The sequence below is a fragment of the Sminthopsis crassicaudata genome, chromosome X, assembly GCF_048593235.1.
Source record: "Sminthopsis crassicaudata isolate SCR6 chromosome X, ASM4859323v1, whole genome shotgun sequence".
NCBI classification, from domain to species: Eukaryota; Metazoa; Chordata; class Mammalia; order Dasyuromorphia; family Dasyuridae; genus Sminthopsis; species Sminthopsis crassicaudata.
Window position 1 is genome coordinate 22,195,233 of NC_133623.1, and position 13,682 is coordinate 22,208,914.

The 13,682-nt window shown below is 36.4% G+C and overlaps 1 protein-coding gene across 2 annotated transcripts in view; it reads right to left on the reverse strand.

Annotated features, from left to right (window-relative positions):
- LOC141548478 (connector enhancer of kinase suppressor of ras 2-like) overlaps window positions 1-13,682 on the reverse strand; it is a 555,144-nt gene that overhangs the window by 285,250 nt on the left and 256,212 nt on the right. For both annotated transcript variants that reach the window (XM_074277397.1, XM_074277398.1), the window contains exon 6: window positions 10,933-10,974. In XM_074277397.1, the coding sequence (XP_074133498.1) occupies window positions 10,933-10,974 (42 nt within the window). The remainder of the gene's footprint in view (window positions 1-10,932; window positions 10,975-13,682) is intronic.

The following is a 13,682-nucleotide window of genomic DNA, read 5'->3' on the forward strand; positions in this document are numbered from 1 at the left end:
GGTTATATAAATGAATTCCACAAGCTGCTGGGAATGTTACAGAAAGCATGTGCAAAATCACTATTGTCTTCTGACTAAACTTATCCATCACATGTAGGGCTGAACAAAATACCTAATGGAGATTTTCTTTTTTCTTATCTTCCCAGAAGTTCTACTTTTCAAGGCTTTGTTAAATATGTTTTTTCCAGCTTTTTTTCCCCTGAAAAATAGCAATTGTACAGAATGCTTCAAGTATACTCTACATGGGAAAATCCAAACCCTTATATTATTGGGTTTCAAGTCATATATACAGTCTAGTCATTTGACACTTTTAGTTTACTCAACATTTCTTCTTATTTTGTTTAATTTTCCCAAGGTGCTCAGGGTTTAGTTTCATGAACATTAAGACAGTCAAAACATCAGCAGAGATAATGCCAACCATTGGGGATCAAAGTAATATTTTCTCTTTATATTTGCCTCAGCCAAATTCTATAGTGGAGAAAGGAATTTTTATTAAGATCCTTGATAAATAACCAGCATAGACTATGATACCAACTAAAGGGACTCTTACCAAAAACTATCCCTGTGATCCACTCCCCTAATTTCAAACACAGGAGTGTTTCCTTGATTCTGTCCTATCAACTCTGAGATGTGTTGCACCACTACCCCCCAAAAAAAAGAATTTTGAGAAGGGGAAATGGTAGTCTGTACTAAACCAGTAATTCCCTTCTGAGCCTCACTGACTTGCTGGTTTGGGTTTTCTTGTTTATATAGTTAGCATTTATGAGAAATGTATTAAAATTATTAGTGATAAGCTAATCCAAACAGTAGAAAAGGGGAGGTTGATTGTATTTTGTTGAATCTAAGTACTTTTTCTCCTCAGTAAATACTAAGTTTGTGCCAAAGAGTGAGACCAAAATCTGGTTACGAAATCTGTGCTGGTTCCCTTGGGGTGGTAGACACAGACACACACACACACACACACACACACACACACACACTGTCACCTTGCCCTCTGACCTTAATTTGGGCCAGCCCTTTGTCAGTCTGGCCCCAATATTCAATGAGCCTGATTATGGGGCAAGCTGTTAGGCAACAAGGAAGGGAAAAGCCAAGAAGAAAGCCCCCTCCAACTTCTCCTAAAAGATCTTGAAACATTTTGGACAGTTCGTAGTTATTCCCGACATCCCCAAGTCCACCCCAATGTGACAAATTGAACACCATTATTTCCCGTTAAATATAAAAGTTTTACTGTGTCGATATTTGTGAGTTAAGAAACTTGGTTGATAAAGAAATACACACATGCTGGCAGTTTGTTGGAGTTGTTCATTTTCAAGAGCTGTTGTGGCTGAAAAATTCATGCCCTTTTCCTCAGCCTTCCAGTATTGAGTCTCTGGGCACTCTTAGAAACTTTAATCTCTAGACAACAAACTTAGTGAATAATTACATTCCAATTCAAGCCTTTCCTACTTGTTAACAGGGTAAATCAACTGGTAGCAAAACCATCCCGAATTCCACATCACCTCCATATTTCAATGAAAACTAAATAGAGATGACCAAAACAGAAAGCCAAGTGTGAGTGATGTGATTACATAACTAACTTCTTGAAGAAGTTCATTTAAAAGAAAATATCACAGTGAGAGTACTTAATCAAATAGAGCTATTTATACCTTGTTCATTATCAACTAATATAATTAAGGAGAAAATTTTAATCAAGACTTCTAATGAACTCTTATACTTAGTATGCTAAAAATAACTGAAATTTTGAAAACTCATTTTTTACCTAATTAATGTTTTAAAGTCATCAAAAAGGAAAAAAAAACAAAAACCAATATATATTTGGTGACTAACAACAGCACAGAACTAAGGAGTGTTTCTAATTATTATCCATTTCCTTCCCCTTCTTCTAGTTACTCTATTATTCAAAAGCAATATCTTTTCAAAGGAACACAAAATTAATTTCTTCGGTCTTGAGCATTCACGTGTCTGAGTATACAAAACTTTAAAACACACACATAGTACTCTGATGTAATTACTTCCACTAATCCAAAATCAGGAGCTGGAATATGAATAGATTCCCCACGTGTCTACTGCACAAGTATGGGGGCAAAGTATGACAGAGAGAAGGATTCTGGTACTTTGGCTAATTCTCTTGGTAAAGGTGCTCATCCCTGTTAAAATAGGAGCTGAGATTTACTTAGCACTTGCAGGTTTGCAAAATATTTGGCCTCATTTATTTTCTAATTTAGTCCTCTCCCTATGAAAGGAGTACTATAGTCAAATAATATCTCAGTCTTACAGATGAGAAAACTGAGGCTCAAAGTCAAATACAAAATGTCAGAGACAAGATTCAAACCTTGTTCTTCCTAATTCTAAGTCATTTAGTGTCCTTTTGACTCTCCCATACTAGAAATAGCCTGCATTTCCATAGGATTCCAAGCTTTAAAAAGTCCTTTTCTCACAACAATCCTGTGACTTAGGTCTTATAATTATTAATCTACGCATTTAATAGATGAGGTAGCTGATGTTCAGAGAGGTTAAATGCCCTAAGTTACTCAACCAGGAAGTGTCAGGATCAGGACTGAAATCCCAGTCCTCTGATTCCAGGCTCTCCACTCTTTCCACTATACTGGGGAGCACAGTATGGTTGCAGGTGAGGACTCCTCTATTAATAGCTGAGGGTCAGATGACACCATCTAAGTAAGTGCTGTAGACACAAAGAAATGTCATTCTTATTTAGCAATGTTCATTTGATGAATACTTGGGCTCAAGTTGGACAATAGCCACCTGGCTTGCATGTCTGTCTGTCTGTCTGTCTCTCTCTCTCTCTCTCTCTCTCTCTCTCTCTCTCTCTCTCTCTCTCTCTCTCTCTCTCTCTCTCACACACACACACACACACACACACACACACACACACACACGAATACACAATAATTGTCTATGCAGCAAATATGTTCCAGATGCTACTTGAGGGTAAGAAGCATGACTCAACTGATATTCTCTGAGCAAAAAATTATGTGAACTCAAGTGAAGTCCATGATTAGCAGAAATAGCAGATTAAAATGATCTGAGATATTTGCTTTTGCTTCTTTTTGTGGTGGCCTAGACAAGTTCAACAAAATAATTATTTTTATAGAAAGACTACAGAATTAGCTCAGGGAAATACATGTACTTCAACAAAATACAGAGTTTTAAAACTTAAAAACGGCAGGCATCTGTGCACATTTAATGATATACCACTTATATATATGCAACCAACGTTTTGGGTTTTTTTCCCTATTATGATTCTAATCAAATTTAGGCAAGATAAAGATGGAGCCTGTCACTGTCAACCCAGCTATCTCTCTGATCTTAGCCACTCTAGATATACAAACACGCTGGAGTAAATGAGGGCTCTCAGTGAGCAAAATGCATTAATATTCTATGCTGAATCCACACAGGCTTTACAATAAAAATTCCTTGTTTTAAAATATATAATAACAAAAGGGCATCTCTCTCCTTACATTAAGCAGGTGAGTTATATTGGATTGTTCATCTGACAAACGCAATTTGGAAGCATGGTGGGAAGGGGGAGGAAGGAAACTACATTAAAAGTCCCTGAAAATACATAACCTTGATAATTATTTCACTGAGATATTCTGTATGTTTAATTATTCCATTCTGTGGAAGAGGTGAATAATTTTTTTTTTTCAGAAAATGGATGTGCCTCAACACAATTACATTTTCTTCTATGGTAATTCCAACTGTTTCAATTATCATTGTCACTCAAGTGACACATTGCCTGTCAGAACTATCATTGCCTATTAGGACCCCAAAACTTGCTAAACCATGGATACCTGAAGACCATCAGTGATTTTCATGGAATCTGATCAATATGTAGGTTGTTAATTCAGAAGACAGAGTCTCTATCTTATTCTATCTTCCCCTGAGAAACCAAGGTAAAAAAAGACTGAATAACAGCTAAATAATTCCTATACAATCTTAAAATATTGCATCTACTATTTGATATTCTCTAAGCAATTCTGAAAGATCATTTGGCATTTTGAATTTTCAAAGCACAAGGAATTGGGGATGGAATAGAACAGGGGAAGATGAAGAATATGATTTTAGTGAGAAAAAAGGATCCTTTGCTTTACAAAAGGATTCACCTAAGATTTCCTTAAAATTTCAAGAACTCTAATATGTGAGAAGTAGGATTCAGCTTACCCAAGCTCGGTTTTTGTGCAACTTTTCAGGAAGGTATTTTTGCTCAAAGTGAAATGCATACGTCTGTAGAAGCCATCATAAAAGTCTAGGAGTTTAATACTTTAGTAAGATGGTGAAGCAGAAAGAATACCAACTCAGAGCTAGACTCAAACCCTGCTTTGTGACACTGGGCAAGTCATTTAACTTCCCTCAGCCTCAGTTTCTTCATCTGTAAAAAGAGTTGTTAAACTAAATGGCCTCTAAGCTCCCTTCCCACCCTTTTCAAAGGCTATGCCTCCCCTTAAATCTTTTCTTTTCCAGGCTAACCATTATCAATTCCTTGAAATCATCTGAATAAGACATGAACTGAAGGCCCTTAATTATCCCATCTGTCCTCTGGATGCTCCTCAGCTTGCCAACATCCTTCCAAAAATGTGGTACCCACAGCTACACATGGTAGTCCAAATGTGGTCTACCTGGGGTACTTTAGCTATATCAAAACTACATCTCTTCTGATTCAGACTAATTTTCCTTTTTGGACTCATACTCTCTTTTCAGCTGCTATATGATAATAGTGACTCATATAATATAACAAAAAAAGCCCCAGACGTCTTTCAGACAAGTTGCCATGCAGCCATGCCCCTTTATCTTGTGCTTGAGAAGTTTACTTAGGAACTCAAAGATGAGACTTATAATTTATTTCTATTCAATTTCACCTTTTCTGATTCAGTCCACTATTCTAGCTGGTCAAGATGATTCATTTGGATGTTGACTCTTATTTTCTTTAAAAGCTAGGCTTCCTGTGTCTGGGTCATCATAAAATTTGATAATCATGTCATTTTTTCTTTATTCAAGTCACTGACAAAAATATGAAACCAGAGAAATCCAAACACAAAAACTCAATGTACCATACTGCAGATGTCCTTCCAAGCTTACTAGATTTGACTCTTTGGCTTCAGCTATTCTGCCAATTCTGAATCTTAAAATCCCTCATTGTACTTCCTACGTTGCAATTTCCTCATACTTATCATGCACTTCTCCATTTCCCTCTGTGTGACGGTATCTAGTTGGTAATTGTCTAGTTAACATTTCCTACCATTACAGTGCCTTTGTATCAAGACTCGAATTATTTCTCAAACTCATCTATTTCCTCTTTCTGTTCCAATGGTGTGCAACATTCTCTAATGACAGCATCATTCCTATTTCTATGTCTGCTGATCTTCATCCCAATATTCTCCCCTATACTTTGCCTGTCTGCAACTTGGATTTCCTCATATCAATATAATATACAACGCTCCTTACTTTGACCTATCCAGACTCTTTTGATTAACCATATTCTGGTCATAAGTCTCATTCTACCAATTGTTAGTGATCTATGATGAGGTAAAATTTCCCCTTTGCATTAGAAGCTCTATCAAGTGGCCTATTAATTTTGTACACTTATATGTCAATGTCAGAGACATAGATTTTACTGGTTTACTGGCTCTTTTGGGGGATTTTGTTTACAATGAATTTCTGGGTATCTTAGCACCTGTTCTCTTCCTACACGATAGCTCTTCTCTATGGCAACAAATTTGCTAGGCACAGACAGACCGTTTTTTTCCTTCAGTCTTTCCTTTTAGTCCAAAGTCCTGATCAGCTCTGCAAGACGCCAATGCATATATTCTTACTAACTTTTGTTAGGTACAGTATATCCCTGATCAGGAGCCTGTCGTTCATATGTTTTAAGCCATGGTCTTGACTTCTCATTGTCTTAAAAAGTTGTTCACTCTTCATATCTTCCTTTCTCATTTGAATACATAGTCTTTGATGTTGAGCAGGGATCCCTTAAGGTTTTCAGTTGTTATTCATGACTTTGTAATCCCTGATCTTAGGTAGAGAAACTTGGAGATACTTTCTAGATGACCTCTAACAATATCATTTGTTATTTGCTGCTGTTGTTTTATTTACAATTACTAGAGATAGGTATCAGTTACCAGATTTGACAAGCATCAAATCTTTCTCTGTCATGACTTGAATATATGCTTGGGAAAGACTAGAACTATCTTTAAGTCCTTATTAGATGACAAATAGATGCTTGAGTCCTCTTCAATATGTGATTGCCAACCACAACTCCTTGTCATGTCTTCTCCTAACCCTTTTAAGTTGGCAGACAGCACCTATGGATTCAAATCATCATTCTTCAGAGCAAGTGACTGCTTCCTCCTCAGGGAGTACACTTCTCTCCTCCTGGGAAAGAATCTCTTATTTGTTCATTAGCATCAAGCATCTTTCTTCTCCCTCCAAGGCCTTCTTTTATTAACACAGGCCAGGGTTTTCTTCTTCCTCTTTAGAACACTTTTTCATCTTTGTTTTCAAGTTTTTCTTCTGTTCTGTTCTTTTTTTTAAAAGCAGTTTTCTTTGTTCTTCAAAACTTCAAGAATGAAGACGGGTTCCTCTTAGCCTTTCAACTCCTTTTCTAAGAGGGAAACCAGAATGACCTTTGAGTAGAGACAGCAGTCACTTGGCCACAGGAGAAAAATAAGCATCACCCACTCCATGTTGATCATTGCAATCCCACCTCCATCCCCACCCCCTTGCCCTCTATGCTTGCTTGAGTCCTTGTTCTTCCTGCTAGTAGCTTCCCTGGAAAAGGATCTAAAAACTGCTTGTAGGCATCTCTACCTCAGAGTTGTCAGTCTTCTACACTGCTAGTACCCTACTAGCACCTTCATGACCACACTTGGCTCCCATTCGCTTAGTAAACTCTTAGTCTTTTTCCAAAGCATCTCATCATTTTCTTCTCCTTAACTCTTGATTCTCCTCATTCTCATCTTCTTTGAATCCTTCTTCTGGTCTTCCTTCAGGGTGTTTTTCTTTAATCCTCTTTCTCCTTGAAACTTTCAATTTAGCTCTATTTCTCTTAAGCATAAGACTTCCACTTTCCCTTCTGAACCTTCCCCTCTTCCTCTTTAAAATGCTCCTCCAGTCCCCCAAATTCAATCTCTGATCTTCCTCCTAATTCTAACACCATCCAAATAAGTGTCATAATTTCTCCTTCTACTACTGTCCCAGACCTTCTGTTCTATATACTATAAAGGCTGATAGTAGAAAGCTGGTCATTCCAGCTCCACTCCTGCTGTGATCTTTTAAACCATACAATTTGGCCCAGGTGGCCACCTATTCTGACCATAAGTAAGGCTGTACCCTTTCACTCTACAACAGTTGTTTCAGAGCTTTGATTTAAGAGTTCCACTGGAAAAAGACGACTGCAGCTGCACATTAGTGCCCTATTGTCTATGTGACAGCTAGTTAATATCATAATCTGTGCTGATAGATTAGCATCATTTAGTTCCCTGTGGCATTTCCAACTTCAACCACTTTTTTCTAGGGTGAAAAGTGAAGAGAATGGTCTCTTAACAGAGTATTGACACAAAAAAGTTGCTTGTAGTGACAAAGATAATACCCACATGGCTGGAAAAGAAATCATTTTAAAATCCTTTCTAAAAAGGTACGAACAGTGCATCCTGACCCCCAAATTTAAATTGCCTTCTGAATCTTTATAATATGCTTAAGAATTAGAAGTAAATACTTATTATCATATTTATTCACACTTTACTTACACAGGGGTACAGCAACTTTTATAATAAGGTCATCCACAACTGATGGCAAAGTTACCAGATTTTTAGTCTGTCATTTTGCTTCTCAGAGGTTTGATTTTTCAGAGTATATTAACTTGAAGATATTGCAGTATATGTTGGGAAGGGGTGAAAAGAGCAACCAGTGAGGAGCCCAATTTTATTATTCTGACTTTTGTTTATATTTTCTTTGTCATTGCGGCCATATATTACAAATATATTACAAATGCTAAGGTTCAGTACATTACCATGACCAAATTGTGATTATTGGTATGGAATGGAAACATAAACATAGATTTACATTAAGAAATCTTTCTCATCTGACAGATGATTGTTGGAACATTCTGTAACCAAAACACTAGTTTCTATGAATATTCTAGAGATGTCAGCAATTACTACTACTAAATTATTTCTTCTTCTAACAATTTTCTCCTACAATTAGCTAAATGAATAATGCAGTTTTTCTTTGCACCTGAGCTACTCCTGGAACAGAGTCCTAAGATTGGTTAAAATTGTAATATGACTCACTAATACAAACTCTGTACTTCTCTGAGGAGAATCAAGTGTTCATTTTAGTTAACGGAGTTTTTTCTCTCAAGACTTGCAAAGCCTGGAAACAAGATAACTCTAGAAAGAAAAGGCAGGACAGTGTTTGCTTTCTGCTGCATGACCATCCATCAGAAGAGAATCAAGATTATTTCTGATGTGGAGGAGAGAAGATGCAGTCAAATTAGAATCCCCTGAGGAATGTTTATGGAGACATACACATATCTGTCAGGATTTTAGGTGTTTTTTTTAATTTCTTAAGGTGTATACAATCTTTAAAAGTCAATGTGAATTTCCCATCAATATTTTACTCTTTGGGTTTGGATGGAACAACAAGAGAAAAAACAAGAGGGAAAAAAGAAGAAAAAGTAGTTGGAAAGAAAGAAACAGAATATAGAACAGAATAAAAAAAAGGTAAATGGGGAGATTGGGCACAAGGGATCTAATAGATATTTAAATATCTATATCTATATCTGTATATATTTCAAAAAAAGAGAGGCAGCTATGGTGTGATGAGCAGAAGGTTTAGCCTTTGAATAAGGAAGAAAGAGTTCAGGTGTGACCTTTGATACATTTTGGTCTATGACCAAGGGCAACATTTTTACCCTTTCAGCATCCCAGTAACTCTTTAAAACTAGACCTTAGAAAAGATCTGCTGACCTCTATCAGTGTAGGGAGTTTTCACATGGAGGATCCCCCATATAAATGAAATCACAAATTGGGACCAAATTGGGAAAATATCTCTTCTTATATTTTCAAGAATTGAATAAAGTCAATGGAAACCACCCACCTTTGCCTCATCTATATTAAATCTAATAGTTATGGCTTTTCTCTCTACTCAAATAAAAGGGATAAGGTCAAAGTAGTCAAGCACTTTTTATGGCATGTAAAATAACTTAAGCAAATACAATATAAGAGGCAATATGATGTGTTGGATAAAAGGCTGGCCCTGAACCCTCTGAAACATAACAGCTTTGTAACCCTGAGCAGGCCATTTCATCTCTCATCTATATACTGCAGATCGGCATTGGAAGAAGTTTCCTCACCAAGAGCTTCTCCAAATCAATGAAATGACAGGAATTCCAAAACAAAGTATGGTCATGAAACTTATTCTTGAATTAAAATCAGGTAGTCGGGAAAGATTCAATCATGATTCAAGGCAAAACATGATATAATAGGTGACCATTTTCTTTTCAAAGAAGTTCCAGCAGCACCCAGCTTATAAACAGATGAAAACTCCATTTAGACCTAACCAAAGATGTTTGGTGGACAGAGATGTCCCTTGGCAAAATTATGAGGTAGACAAATTTTTCCTCCCACCCTTCCTGTCTTTCCTTTTCATCTCACTCCATACCATTGTCTCCACTTGCTATACTTCCTCCACGCCTCTTTCTTTTCCAAAACCTAGGAAAGGTTCTGATAAACTTATCCACACAGAAGTATAACAAACTGATAGGGCTTAAGTGATTATCCCTCACTTGAATACTGGCATTTTAGCATGCAACAAGGCAGAAGGTAAAATCTCAATTTTTGACACTTCAGGAATTAACAAATTAGGAAATATTTCTCAAGGAAGAGAAGGGAGAGAAATCTTCTTTCTCTATGTACCTAAAATCAGGTCATGGAGGGAGTCATCCACTCATAAGATGTGAGACTTTTAGACATCTGTCAATTGAATACACTTTTGAGGGAAAAAAAAAACAACACACCTATCAAATCATTCTAGACAATGCCAGGACACCTCAACCAATCTATAAATCATTTCTTAGTCAGGGTATTGAATAGTACTAGAATGGTTTTTGATGGAAAAAGAAAATAGGCCACAAGACAAATAGATGGAATCATTTCCCGTGAATTGTTGAGACCCAATTGCTACCCAAGCTTTGAAGTGATTATCCAGTTGATGAAGATGGAAAATGCAGTAGTAAGACTTTTCCAATACTTGTTCTGTTGAAATAGGTGTAAAGCTTAGATTTTCTTTTGATGTGACTAATGAGGGAAAAACACAACAAATACTTTCTAAAAAGGCACAATTGTGAAAATGGGGCTCTCCATGGCAATATTGGAGCAAACTATTTCAAAGATCTCTGTACTCTGTGTTTTAAGGCCTTGTTGAATTAAATGACTGTTTTAGTTTTTTTCTCTCAGGAAATCAGCCACAGCCCCTGCTGAAAGTTTCAAACACAGAACTCATTTCTCTGTGGCAGAGTACCCTACATTAGCAAGTGTAATCATGGAACTTTGCTTTCAGAATATGCTATAATGAGAAACAGGCCTTGCTTCTATTTTCCCTATTCATCATATTAGCCACCTTCCTCACTGGGTTACTGGTTTACTTGATACACCTTTCCCCATGCTCCATTTGTACTGCAGTCTGCTGTGACTAGTGTTATAGCATTTCTTGGCCTTATTTCACAAGGGTCTTCACATTCACAAAGGGAAAGACCCTTTAACATCTCTTAACTTTCACCACCCATGAGAGTTACATTTTTACATAGACCTAAAAGAAACATGAGCTTTTCTGCATAGTAGATTTTAAAAGAGAAGTATAAATATGCCTATAGACATGAACCCTAGAAATCAAGCATTAGGCTAAGTCACTTACCACATGCAAAATCTTGACTTCTTCTTCACCCTTTGAAGAGTCCTATACAGGGAGAAGGGAGGAGAGAAGCACAATTTTATTGCACCCTAGTTGTCATTGGTCAAAAACGCAGAGGAAAAAGTAAATACTGAAGGAAAGCAAGAAGGTTTTATGTGAGTAAAATGTTTTAAAGTGATATATGTTCTTCTGAATCTAATGATTTCCATTTATTATTAGACATAGTAAATAGCTATCATTCAAACCACTTGGTTTACCATGCTTGTGTAGGTCTGGCTATGTCACTCCTTCTCACACCTCAATTAACTCCAATGGCTTCACAATGTATTACCACCAAGATCAAATGGAAGGTCTTTCACTTGGCATTCAACGCTCTTTACACTGTGGGCCCTTCCTACTTTTCTTCCCCTCAATGCGCTCTACTCTCTAGCTACTCCAGCCAACTTATTAATGTTCTTTGCAATAGAATGGACATGTTTGTACAGACATTTATTTTTGCCCAGTACAAATCATAGCTTTGCACATGATTTGTGAAATCAAAGGCATTGGTTTCTAGAAGAGTTGTAGCTAATCATAGTATGAATAGAAATTTTCATATTCTCTATGTCAAACATTACAAATGCTTTAAATATATATATACACATATTTAAAAATATATATGTATATATATGCATATATATGTATATTCCATCTGTAGATCTTTATAAGCCAGCAATAATCCATACCTTCTTATTAGTGAAGATTGACTGATTTTTAAATCTTTTTTTGTTAGGATAGATATCCTGACTAAAAATCTAAATTCATTGAGAATATCCAATAAGGGAAAAGTCTAGCACTCGAATATGTTAAATAGCAGCAACTTTAAAATCTGCTAATATAGGAATTAAGATTCTTTTAGAAATTTTCATTAGGGGCATAATAACATGGAAGACAGAAGTAAATAATTTGGTTATTACCTGGTGGGACATAGTTGGGAATATAAATTCACTCCACAATACCTTAGCTAGGATATCATGTGAGATGTCTAAACAAACAAGTTAAGCTTCCAGATTTGAGTAAAAAATGCAAAATGCAAGGCAAAAAACAGAATATGTATTTTATTTACAATTATTATTAATTTGCTCAATGGCATGCACTGAAACCCATCAGCAGAGTGATTGTCCCTAGAGCCCAGTATGGAACATTAATAAGTATTCATTTAATGTTCTTTGTATATGAAAGAGTTAGCTAATTGGGACATTTAATTAAAGGACATTGTTACATATGCATTTTTTATCATTTCATAGTCCCAGTCTTTAAACTAGTTTTGCTACAGGCAAATACAAACTGTGGCGAGGATAATAGCTGGAAATTTGGCTGGTTCAGAGAAAGAGAAAGCAGAGAGAGGAAGGATGTAAAGACAAGAATAATGCAGAGCAAAGTGAATAAGGAAGCGAGGTCTGCTTTTGTGTCCCTATGTTCTGCTGCTCCTCTAGGACAAATTCCCTTCAGGAACAAACTGCAAGTACCATACAAAAGCCCTCCAAAAAATGTGCTCTTAAATGGGAAAAAAATCATCACTCATGCTTTAGTGTGAATGTAACCCCTCATCAAGAGGAGCACACTTTGAGCCTAATCTCTCATCACTAATTTCTGGGTCTGGGGTTGTACCATGGGCTTCTTTTTCAACTTGGTGAAGTCTATGAACCCTTTTTCAGAATGTTTGAAATCCATAACATAAAAATTTTGTTGTTGGTTCATTTCAGTCATGTCTGACTCTTCATGATATCATTTTGAGGTTTTCTTGCCTGTGACCAACAGTTTAAGTATCAGAGAGAAAGAGAAGAAGGAATTTCTGGGAGAGAGAGACAGCTCCTCTCAGATCTCAAAAATTTTACACTACACTACCTACGCTGTTCATCTGATTGTGCCTCATTTTTATGACCCCATTTTGGGATTTTTTTTGACAAATATACAGGAGGGATTTGCCATTTTCTTCTCCAGCTCATTTTACAAATGAGGAAACTGAGGCAAATGGCATGAAATGACTTGTCCAAGATCACACAGCTGGTAAGTGTCTGAAGCTGAATTTGAACTCATGAAGAGGAGTTTTCTTGACTCTAGGCCCAGTATTTAATCTACTTTGGCATTTAGCGGCCCACCTACATGTAGAGTTAGTTAATTAACTGGATTTGAAATCAACAGATCTTGGTTCAAATCCCAGCTCTGTTATCATTTACTAAATGTATAACATCGGAGAAGGTGAATCAACATCTCTGGGCCTTGATTTCCTTATCTTTAAAATGAACTAGCCTCCAAATGATCTCTTCCTTAAATGTCTTCCTAAGTCTCTTCAAGTTATATGTCACCAATTCTACCAAAAAAGCCAAGGTTTCCCCTGTAAGGTACACAGGCAATGAGTCAATCTCCTTTTCTGTACCATTTTCCAATGATCCCTGCATGGTCCATAGCTATTCTGGAGGACCATACATTAATTGAGACATGTCATTGAGGAGGGCCACTGGTCAACAAAGCTGGCAAGAGAGAAGAGTTGGTAATACTATTAAACAGTATAGTAGTAATGACAATAATAATAATAATAATAATAATAATAAATCCAGTTTAGAAATCAATTCAGAAGACCCTACATTTAAACATTTGTCAACTCTAAACCAAATCTCTATGGTAATGATGTCATCATTAATATCATTATTATCATCCTTAGTATTTACATAGAGCCTAGGACCTGTGCTAAATGCATAACAAATGTTTTT